The sequence below is a fragment of the Tyto alba genome, unplaced genomic scaffold, assembly GCF_018691265.1.
Source record: "Tyto alba isolate M040663 unplaced genomic scaffold, T.alba_DEE_v4.0 Super-Scaffold_5, whole genome shotgun sequence".
In the NCBI taxonomy this organism is placed as follows: domain Eukaryota; kingdom Metazoa; phylum Chordata; class Aves; order Strigiformes; family Tytonidae; genus Tyto; species Tyto alba.
This window is the reverse complement of record NW_024881326.1, coordinates 3,814,232-3,826,306: the sequence shown is the minus strand read 5'-3', so window position 1 is coordinate 3,826,306 and position 12,075 is coordinate 3,814,232. Positions and strand designations below refer to the sequence as shown.

Sequence of the window (12,075 nt, the reverse complement as noted above, 5' to 3'; positions counted from 1 at the left end):
TTGACTGATCTATTACTGGCATTCCTAATTAACTAAAGGGCTGATTTAAACATCACTACAGCTGGAGTCACCTCACACTACTGCTTGTTATTTGAGAGCCATCAACAGTAAAAAGCTTGATTATGCTGCACAGAACGCTTCTTTTTTGTCTTTTTACAGTAAGACATGACTTTCATTTTGGACAGCAGTGTCACACAGAGGGGCTGCTGTCTGAATCACACAGTGACAGGAAATGAGGGAAAAAGGGAGATAGAATATACTCACATAACCATGTTTTAGCACAGAGAAGACAATGTAAGTAGAATAGTACAAATTACCTTTGGGCGCTTCCATTCAACTTTCCTTGGTGGTGCTGATTGATAGAAAAGGGACTCATCTGAGGCTGGAAACTCAGGGTCTTCAAAGAGCTGTCTCTGCTGGATACACTGCCTTTTCAGCTCATAGTATTTCTGATCTCTGAAGAGTTGAGCTGATGAAGACATATCTTTCTTCCTAAATAAGATGAATATTGGCTTGTGCAAATTATGAAGGGTCTTTAAAGTCTACAGATGATACCACTCATTGGTCTTTAACAACAGAGCATGTAACTTGTTCTAAACATGATTAATTACTGATTTCTGTTTAAAAAAAAAACCCAACAGACTGTCAATTAGATTATGCTAAGTAGTAGACTAGAAAACCATAAAAAAACAAGATGATCTTATATATTAGGATGGTATTTTTGGCTGAACAGAAGAGTCCAGACCAGGTACAAAACCAGCATTTTGCTTTGTCTAATTGATTGGAAGGGTAACAGAGTGGGGCTTGGCTCTCAGTTTGTACCATGTGTGAAGGGCTGGACCATCTTTCTATCCTACATTCTTCTGGCTGCTAAAGCTCTAATTATCTACTCCAACTCTTATGGAAAGACCATAAAACCAAAACCAGATTTCCACAGTTCTCCATCTTAATTTAAGTGACAATACTTTGGCTGGTATTATTGTCTTTGAACTCTATATTTCAGGGAACTGAATTCCCAAAAGCAGAAAATATTTGCAGATAATAGATGAGTATTTAAAAAACGAAAAACAAAACTCAGAACAACAACAAAAAAACCCAAACCACTTGCTCTCAGGCCTTTGTTCCCAGAATCACGACTATTTAACATGGCACATTTACAGTCACAGTGCTCAAATAAATTGCTTAAAAACAATCTACAAATCAGAAATCAACTACAGAAATAATTCAGGATAGTGTGAAGTCTGGGGGACATGAGAGCTGCTACCTGTATTTCAAGAGAGGGAGCAGAGAGAGCATCTGAACTTACTCTGTTTGGAACACTCCTGTGTGTCAGTTCCTCTCCTCTTCCTTCCAACCACCGGTTAGAGATGTATCTCCCCTTCCTTGAGTTATCTACAGCAATAAAGACAAATGCAGATTGTTCTGATGTCAGATCATAAGATTTAAATAATATGCATGCAATGGAACACGGCATCACATTGTCCTAGCAGCCTACTTGCTGTGACCTGTTGCAGTGATCCCAGCTTGTGCTCCTTGAGCCTTTCCAGGCATGCAAGTGAGCACAACAGGAGAAATACAGAAGACTAATGAGGAACACTTGGAAATATCAAATTTATCATGGTCTTTGTTCTTGTGACAGCTACTGTGGCCAAAACAGTCTAGGGATGGTTTTAACATCCTTCCTCCCTCTCTTTCTTTCTCTCCCCATCCCCTCACTACTCTCCCCCTTGCCCCAAAATAAATTAGATGGTCCTTCAAGGATGAGAAATGCTGTTCTAATGCCTTCACTCATAGGAATGAGAGTACTCAAGAGTGCTCCTCTACCTTGCTGCCATTCTTGCACCCATTCCAAAACCTCCTAGCCACACCCAGAGTAATCTACACAAGTTTAAGCACCAGCTGATTTCTACCAGCATAATCCTACACAGCACATCAATAGGACAAAGAACCCGTTTATTCTTGATATTTCAACCAACCAAATCTTTGAATGCCCACTCATTCTCCATCCTTTCTCAGGGAAAAAAATCCAGCAATAAATTTTGCACACATCAGGATTGTAACGACTGAGAGTCAAATCCTGACGCTGCTGGAATTGATGGAAAAATTCCTGTGCCTTCAGCCACGTCAAGGTTCCCCTTCCGGAACTGGGCCATGGAGTCCCTTTGTGACTGTGTTATCCAGTTTCAATAAAACAAAGCTACACTTGAATGAACTATCCAAAACCAAAATGGCTCACTTCTACTATATCATTTTTAGCATTTTTTCTTTTTCTTAAGGGCTATGTTCTTGTTAATTATCTCCCTCAAGAAAAAAGTAACAAGGCATCTCACTTGGCAGATGGCCTTCCAAGACAAGGCAAATAGACTTGCTTCCCCCCACAAATGAGTTCTTCAAATTCAAGTGCAGAACAACTTGTCAATTATACAAAGATAGCTCAGGGACAAAAAAAAAAAAAAAACAGATAGTTTGGCTAATTTGGGTGGGATATAGATTATTTCATGATAACTGGCATTCTTGCTTATTAAAAATTCCCCACGAGCTAACTTACATTCTAAACTGAGCCTATTTGCAAGATATGCTTGTTTTTAAAATAGCTCTTGGGTGATAAGGTTTTCAGCTGTCGCTGCCTAATTCACAGAGATAGGTCTTTAATGACCTCATTCCCCCACCCTTTCTCCCCTTCTATCTGCTGGACTGGAACGTGAGTCCTTCCAGGATTAACACCCCATTACACAACAGCCAGTCTTGCAGCCATAAAGCACAGCACATGAAATCCAGCTGCTACCTGCCTCACCCTGGGCTGCACGGGGCAGCATTCGCCAAGGGGAATGCTAACAAGGGGGAGGTTTCTCCTGCCAGGCTGTTAACCTGCCCCTCTCCAGGCTCCCTGTGCCAGCCTGAGCAAACGACCAAGTGCGTGTCGTACAAAGGGACTGGGCTCCCAGGGCTGCTCTCCTTCCACCCAGCAGACACTGAGCTCTGGAGCTGAACTGAAGCCCCATCACCACCTGGTAAACTTGTAGGAACCCACTTTCGCAGGAACCCAAACCCACCCTTTTGAAACACAACAGAAGTTTCTTTTCCTTGTTGGAAAGTCCATAGTCAAGAACTCAAATGCAGTTTTTATACCATAGCCTAGTGGTTTGAGTACTGAGGATGGAGGACCACAGCTGAGCCTCTCCTGACCAGGACACAGTCTAACCTGGCTGAGACAGACAGCAGGTACCTGGCTCCAAGGTTTATTTTTGAAGCAGCTCCCAGTTTTTGACCCTCAGTTGAATACTGAAGCTCCCAAACTAAGAACCACACTCCCTCCTTCTTTCTTGAGTTCACATTACACACTAGCACAGCTTCCCCTGCTCTGCACCCGACAGATTTACCTCTGGTTCGGCTGACACTCGTAACGTACAGCTGTGTTGAGGAAACACCAAGCACGACTTGGCAGCTGCTCTTTCCAGGGCCCCCTGCACTGCTATGTGACACAGAACAAGCTGTGCACAGCGTAATGAGCGTTAAGAAGCACAGTCCTAAAAATATCGTACCACAGTTTGGAGACTCTCTACTGCTCTGCAGAGAGAAAGGGACCACGCCAAGGGAGGGACAGAAGAGAGAAGAAGGGGGGAAAAAACCCCAAACAGCTCTACAGGTCATCAATTCTTGCATTTTTGCTTTATTTCCCTGACCACATACAATTACTGTTTTGCTTTTTATCTTTCCAGCCTCTGAGCCAAGTCCCCCCACACTTCACCTCTCTGGGTGGCACAACAGTTCCACAGCTGACCCCAAGGTTTCTACAGCACAGTGGCAATCCCTCTTGATAGCAGCAGGAGTACAGGAGGTCCCACATCCCTCAGCTTTCAACCACCAAGATTTGAAGCCTTCCTCTGACCCTCTCTTTTTCCAGCCAGATTCCTATTTTGATTGGAAAAAGGATTTCAGCAGAACAGTGAAGACAAGCCAGTGCAGGTCCCCTTTCCAATCAGGCTCTACTCGCTGAGTCCCCTCCTCAGCCTGACAACAGAAGCATTTCATTTTTACTTACAGTTAATACTCAGAGGTGCTTCCCCTGTTGGAGCCAGCAAGAGTACGGCTAAATCACATTCAACACAGTGGCAAATACCAGCTCCTGGCATTACTAGCAGCCTTAAATTAAAGGGACATTCACTTGAAATCCAGTTCTTCACAGAAGCATTAAGATGAGCTTCAAGTATTATTTCCACTACCCAACAGTATTTCTTTACAGTCACACTTTCCTGTCTTAAACTTTCTCTTCCCCAGCTGCTACATAGAAGATCCACAACAAACAAGAGTAACGGTCCAGACAGGCGTGTGAGGAAAAATTACACCCTTGCTACCATTAAATTCGTGCAATAAGCATACAAAAACAAACAGAAGTCATCTCTTCTCAGCCCATTTTTGTTACTCTGTGTAATTAAGTGACACACAGGGTAAAAAGTCAGAGAGGGAAGTTACTGCAGCTGTTAAGCCAACTGCAGCCCGCAGCATAGAGCTAGCTTGGATGCGAACACATCCCTCCCACTCCCATCCCTGCAGGAGGGGCACAGGGAGGGCAGAGCTGGGTTTGCCTGAACAAAAACCAGCTCTTTCAGTCCCAAAGGCGGACACTGCCAAGCAGCTGCAGCGAACCCTCTGTTCGAGATGAAACTCCTCTTCAAGGAAGAGGTTTGGTGCGTTGTAACACACAGACTTTGTCACGCACCCCACTTTTCTGTTCTAATTGCAAAGGAATTTCCATGCACAAGACCAGGACTGAAAGGGCAAAGTGCACTTCTAGCCACACAGCTTTGAACATGAAGCTACTTCTTCCAGCTAATGGATCCTGAAATGAAACTGCTCAAGCTCAGGCACACCGCAGCCTTGGGACCACATTCCTGCTGTTCCAGGAGCCCCTGTCTGGGAAGACCATGGAGGGATGCAGCACATACTGTGCTCTGGGGTAGCATCCAGGTTGTAAGATTATTATCCATTTGCAGGTACCAAGCTTGCTTTTGTTTCATGCAAACAGTAGGCTTACCAATAATAAGAACCTACACCTGGTTCTTGGGTTTCTCTTTTGTAATTGTAGTTGTGTGCCTGTCCTGACAACACACAAAAACCTCCCAACTCTAAACTCTGTTCTTTCAATACTGACTTATCACCAAACCTCAAAGCCACTGTTTGGACTGTGACAGCAAAGCAGGGACTCAAATATTTAACTGTTTGCAAACATAGTTTAGTATTTTCCCAAACATCTTTCTCCAAACTCATAGCTTGCTTCAGAGAAATCAAACCAGTGAGTGCTTCCAAAAAAGCAGCCCTGCAGCAAAAAGCTTTAAATTACTCTGAACTGTTTTTCCTGTAAAACTAATTAAAGGCACTTCCAGGGCTCCAGCTGGAAAAGGTTATTGCCTTCTCTTCCTGTGCAGAATCATCACAGGTCCTTACAAAGCAGTGACTTTGCAAATCTGCATTAAGAGTATGGGGGAATTTAAAGCAGTTGAAAAGCATCCACCTCACATACGCTGCAGTTTCATGATCTCAGCTGTTCCACTGGTACTGATGCATCAGAAGCATCGCTGCCCACAACACAGAGCATCACTACCGGAGAAATTTAATCATTCAAATTCCTTAAACAGTTCAACACTCTAACTGCACTGGGAGACTTTATGCTGGATTGAGTATCCTCTCTTCTTCTGCATAAGCCAATCTAAAAGTATAAAGTCAGTGTTAAATCTGTATTGTGTGGATATGCAATTGCATTAGTAAGAGCATATTCAATTTGAATCAAATTTGCTGCACAAGATAATTTAATAGCACTCGGTCCAGTATTTAATGACCCTGGTCTCAGGGCTTCTCAGTTGTTTTAGACTGCAGTGCTCTTCCTGCTTGGATGAAATACCATGTTTTATCTTGTGCTCTGCAGATACCATGATTGTACAGCATTAGCCTTCTTTCATCCAGATTTTGGATTTTTCAACAAAGTAAGATTAATTTGACTATTTTATGGCTTCTGTAACTCAGTACTTCAATAGGCATATAAAGGTTTCTCTGTCTAGCTCAGCTCAATAATTCGCTACGGGAAGGAGACACAAGCATTTGTCTTCTCATAGAAAACAGGAAAGTGCCAACATGGTTCTGCTGTGCAGTTTTGCCGTACTTAGCATTAAAATTGAGAGAGGAAAACTCACATGTTTTCGCCTGAGAGTATCTGCCAATATCCTATCACTTCCGAGCAGAAATACAGGGGAGACTAAGTGGATGCCAGGAACAGGACTGGCCACAACCTGTTTGCTTTCATGGACAGCATCAAGGACTGGTAGAATCATCTGGCCACAAACCAAAGCTTTACTACAATAAAATTAATCACACCACTTGTACTGCAACATCATGGTGCTTAACCAGGCTTTTCTTTCAGGTCTCACTGAGACAGAGAGACTTTTTACAGAACTTTAGCTGGGAGCCAGAACACAGTTTTTGCTGCAAAGTCTGTGTCCAAACAAGACAGCTCAGGAGGGTGGATGTCAGGACCAAGTGGGCTGTTCCCACAACCCCCGGAGCCAAGCAGGAGCTCCGCCAGGAACCCTGCCATTGATTTTCACAGTTTGTTCTCTCTCCCACCTCTCTTCTAGTCGGTTCCTGGTGAGCCAAAAATCAAGCCCATTTCTACCCCTCGGGGTGGGAGTGCTGGAGTCAGGGCTCATGCCCTACAAATGCTCAGCAGCCCTTTGGGGTACGAGATGCTGGCTAACGGTGCTGCAGCCCCCCCATCCCACAGGAAGAAGCATTGCTGCTCCAGCGCTGGGGGGCATGGACTGATGGGGCTGGGGCTGGACAGGGCCAGCAAACAGTGGCTGAGAAAATGTGCGCTTACAGGTGATCATGGCCAAGGAGGAAGGGCTCCATCTGGCTCCGGCAGGAGGAGGCTAAATTTGTAGGGCTGGTGGTTAGGGGTGTGCGCGATCTTTTCAGCTTGAAAACTGAGCAAAATCGACACGCCATGTGTGCATGGGATTACTCAGTGGTACAATACTGGTTTCATGGCCAAAACCAGTCAAAGTCCTCGCAGAACACACTCAGAGAGGGTAAACTCTGGCTTTACTCCCTCTATCCCCTCCTTGCCTTTTCTGTGAGAATTCATCCCAGTGTAGTTGCCTGTGAAATAGCTTTTAACCATTTTCTCTCTCCCTCTGGGCAAAAAATTTCAAAAGGAATGGCGTCAGTAGCAGAGCAGACTTTTCCCTCCAAGTGACCAGTTTCCAGATGAAATCTTCAACGGCTAAAAAGCTTCAAGATCATTGCGAGCAGAGACAAAAACCCAGGGCTCCTTTTCTTCAATTCAACTGAATGCTGTGAGGATCTGGCTCGCAGGGGCTGAGCTCAGCCACAGTCCCAGCTCACCTTTCCCTGCCGTGCACCCCTGCAGCAGGAAGGGCCACGGCTGGGTGCCAAGGCCAGTCCCTGAAGGGAGCCCAGAGGCTTGGCTGCCCACACCAAACAGAGAATTACTTCTCAGCGAGTGCTCTCAGGCAGCAGCTACTGCCTTCAAACAAACTAGAAAAGTGGGGGTTTTTTACTACTGTGCTTTGTGTGGCTCTTGGTCCTGTCCACACCTAACAAGGAAACTGCTGGAAGGCCTCTTGCACCAAGACACACAACTTGTCTGGCAGCCACAACTGGAAATCCACAGTGCACTGAGCAGCTCTGGTGTACTGAACATGTACTAAGTTAATGGCACACAAAGTACATGAGCTATAGGCTGTGTGGCACTTAACAGTTTAGGCATTAAGCAGTAGCTTGAGTCAAGTTTTTCAGACTATATCTTATCCTTAAGGCCCCAGCTTTTTGTCTCAGTCCCCACTGCAGATGCTCAAGTCCCTTGCTAGATCTCAGCCAGCATTCAAAAATTCAAAACTCTCCACACATCTGGACTCAGAGGGTCCCCGACTCCTAGAGCAGCCAGGGTGACAGTACAAGGATGAATATATGGCACTACGGATCAACACGCACACGTTTGCCTGCAGCTGACATGCAAGATTATCATGATTTTCTGAACATTTGTGCACCAGCACTGTGAGCACCTGCTACCTTTTCAACAGGACTCAAAAGCAAGTACTCAGAGTGGTCATTTCTGTTTCAGGACAGCAACAGACACTTGCTGTTTTTTTGCTGCCACTTTGTTGCTCCAGTGAAAGGAGTCCTGTTTCGGGCTCTGTATATTGCAGGGGATCCAATCTCAGTACAGCTTGATCCTTTAGCTAACTAAACTAATACAACATCTTTCCTTTTAGCGAAGACACAAAGTGGCCATGCGACACATTTTTAAGGATATGGCAGAGAGGATTTTCCAAAGTGCATGATGTCTGCATACTTCAAAAAACTCAACCTTCAGTAGATTACCCTATAGCCTCAAGACCAGGCAGATTTGCAGCCATCTAGAGAGAGTTACAATTCCGATTTTGATTTTTTTAAAAAGTAATTTAATATGGTAGATGCCAATTGTTATAATTAACATTAATCCAAGTCAAGCAATCTATAACAAGCCCTAAAGAAAACACTAACAGCAACGTCAGTTGATTTGTTCAAGCCAAGCTTTTGTGCTGACACCACAGGAAACATCTTTCTTCAGAATTCCAGTATCTCTCCATTCTGCCTTTTCATAAACGCTGGTTTAAAAAAAAGACCATGATTGAAAATTAATGGGTAACTCCCTAGCAGGCCACTCCATTATTTTATGTATTCACTTATCTATTATTTTAAATACGGTATAAAAGTCTGTCCTACAACAACAACAAAAATACCCACTTGAATTTCACAGTGAAACAATTCACAGAGAGAAATTACAGTATTTTTGGAATATCAGAGACAGTATGAAGCACTGAGATCAAATCACACTTTATCAGTCTGGCCCCTTTATTCAGTATAACTCTTAATGACGCCTGTATAAAGAAGACTGGTATTAGACTGGTTATCCCAGAAGAAATGAGAACAACTGTGCTTTTGCAATAAATCACAATGAGTGCTTGGCTCAGAGCATACAGTCAAGATGTGACTTTCTGAAAGAAATGTACATTACTGCACTAAACAAAAGCATTTTCTCACTGTGCTGGCTGAAGTGCTAATTACTAGTAATACAGAGAGTTTTCCTCATGGTGATAAAGGTGCAAATCAAGTAAATACCAGTTTATACACTACCTCTGGCACTTACCTGCTGAGGTCTGTCCCTGCTCTGAGGCACATCAAATTCCAAACTGACTCCTGCAAACAAAGATCCCCTCGGCTTCTTAACCTGAAACTCTTTGGACTGTACCAAGATCACATCACCAGGGGGGTGTGTTTTGGGATGACCCTTCCAGTGGTGAGTCACAGGGACACCAGGAAACCTTCCGAGCTGACCCAAAATGCTGAGCCTCGTTTACTCCCAGTAAACTGTTAGCTGCAACTGTGGCTGTGACTGTGCATGAACTCTTAAAGAAGGAGACGAGACGAGGCTGCTTGGCAAGAGTTGCAGGCATTTTTTTGTATGGAGAACAGGGCAGATTAATGTGCACCATGGCAAAAAAAAATTATATTCCTTATTAGGCTGCACGCAGTTCCACACTTGCATAAAGCCAGTGTCAATGCCTCTGCCTCAGTATGTCCCTTCCAGTAATGGCCCATCCAGGCCGTAAAGTCACACACAGCTTCTGCGGGCACACAGCTGGGTGGGGTTGCACAGACCAGGAGAAGCAGCAAAACCCACGGTTGGCTTTGTGCCCGTGACGCCGAGCACCGTGGCGAGCCTGGAGCAGCCTCAGGGACAGCTCTCGCACGCTGCCGGCTACTTTCTAGACTGTTCGCAGTATAGAACTGCCTAATTTTGCAGCTCCCATTTCACTTGTGGAGGAGAAAACAAACTGAATGAGGAAGAAACCCTGTCAGGGAGAGCCACAGAAGAGACTCCAGAGGTCCCTGGCCTCAGCCCCAAGGAGGCTGAGCTGCTCCTGGGCTCTGCACCGCTGCGAACCAGATCTCTTCATCTCTGATCCTTCATGAACCCGCCCATCCTCACTCAAGCACTCACCCCATCTTGCTCCTCGCTAGTAAAGAAAGATATACCACTTCATGGGGGTAAGGACATAGTTTAGAACTCAGAAAATAAATTTCTCTGTGCTGTGGCAAAATAAAAAAACAGGACAAAAATAAATTCTCATTAAGAAATGTTTTTGGTGAAAGAAACTCCTCTCCGTACTCTGCTCAGCCCCAATTTAATTTTGGGTAAATCCTAAACATTTGGATTAATTTGATATGAAATTTTTCTCATTTGAGGATTATAACACTTTTGTTTTACCGTTACATGGCTTTAAATCTTTAGTAAATGTAGTCCAATTTTTGAACAAGCACTCTTTCAGAATACATTCCAAAATGTAATTTGTACCAGTAGTTTTAAATATTCTCCCCAATTTGCCTCCTCCATTTAGTCCTCCTTATTTTAGCATATCTGGTCTAAGCTTACAAATAGGTCCATTCCTCCTCCCAAACTTTGCTATTCAGCAAATCTCCTATTTGCCTAAAGGAGTTTCAATCTTGGGGGATGAGTTACATCCAGAAAACACTCTGAAGATGAAATGTGAAGTAGTATCATAAATTTCTATACTGCAAGGTTCGCTGCAGGACTGTTTGCTCTCTTATAAAGCACTTACCCGACTTCATTTGGAAGGCATGCTGAAATTTGGACAGAAAGTCCCTGAAGCTGCCACTACAGTTTTAACATTTAATGAGTAAAAATGCCCTACATACTAAAGCCATGTGTTTTCAATTCATGACTGAGCAAATAGACCAGGGTTTAAATCATAATAAAAAGCTGACGTCCGCCTATATATACACCACGCGCACTGTGATTCATTTGTGCAGTTGAGGAAAGAACATGAAAAATCCCATGTGAGTACAACAAAATTCTACTTTTTGCGAGCTGATAATAAATATTCACAGCTTATATAGGCGTGTTCTCACAGTAGCTGCTTTTGATCCAATGTGGAACAAAACCATGAGAACTTTTTCATACGAGTATTAAATCTTGTGGTGTAATCCAAGAATTGTATGTGATTCGTTTGGGCTGAAGAGGAGCTCATACTGAAAGAAAAAGGAATTTCTTTAGACAGGCAGCAAGATGAGCCACACAGGAGGCAACCAAGGGCAATCAGACAGCTCTGGTCTCACTGCAGAACCATGGAAGAAAAAGCTTATAATATAGTGGGGCTATGCCAAAGCATTCAAAGAGACATGCTCACATATACTGCTGTGGTCTGGAAAGAGGTCTCAGTTATTGTGGACAGTTTAACCTTTCAACATCCTACCTGAAATCCTTGGATGTTCCCAGCAGCCTTTAGCTTTCCTGTTGGAGGTGAGCACCATCACACATTCCTCCAGGCTGGTTTAATCAATGTGTTGCATCTCCAGGTGTCCCTGGCTTGGCCCACTCCTGTCTTGCACAGCCTGCTAACACCACCCAGAGCAGTGCCCCACCACACTCTCCCTTGCTGCTTTCCAAACCTGCCTCATGCCTGCACCCTCAGCAGGCAAACAAGAGCCCAGAGCTGTCCCTTTGTGTAAAAACACATCACAGCACAAGTAAACAACAGTATCGGTACATTCAGCACCTAGCTCTGCCCCTATGCTCAGAACCATCCATACCTCCATAGATACATACATTCCCCTACGAGGGGACACCTTGCTGCCTGCACAACCCCACATCCCCAAGCAGCTCCAACACCCCTCAGCCCTCAACTCCAGCCCCAAGAACCACTCCTTGCTCCCCTGCAGCACCCTGGCCTTCCCAGGGCAGGGCAGCACAGCCCAGGCTACAGCACACGTGCTGTGCCTAATGCATAATCACTCACAGCTGCAGAGAGGACACAGCTCTGTGCTGCAACCAGGTGATTTATTACATGGCTGCCAGAGACTACAAGAGGCTGTTCTGACCCAGGCAGTGTCTGCTGGCTCTGCCTTCATGTGGGGCTGTCAGCAGAAGGTTGGACAGCAGGATATACAGAACAGTTATGGGTTTACTAAGGCCATGGACAGCACTTCTGAACAGTT

The 12,075-nt window shown here is 44.5% G+C and overlaps 1 protein-coding gene across 2 annotated transcripts in view; it reads right to left on the bottom strand.

The window, feature by feature from the left end:
• The window catches only part of CAPN6 (calpain 6), a 67,870-nt gene extending 58,625 nt beyond the window's left edge, over positions 1-9,245 (bottom strand). The window contains exons 1-3 of one of the 2 annotated variants that reach the window (XM_032996149.2): positions 9,206-9,245; positions 1,307-1,392; positions 318-492 (exon numbers count right to left, since the gene is read on the bottom strand). In XM_032996149.2, the coding sequence (XP_032852040.2) occupies positions 318-482 (165 nt within the window). In that variant the 5' untranslated portion in view covers positions 483-492; positions 1,307-1,392; positions 9,206-9,245. Of the gene's footprint in view, positions 1-317; positions 493-1,306; positions 1,393-4,042; positions 4,450-9,205 lie in introns of those variants that run through there. The other variant, XM_032996148.2, reaches the window with a different exon arrangement.
• Positions 9,246-12,075: the final 2,830 nt, after the last annotated feature.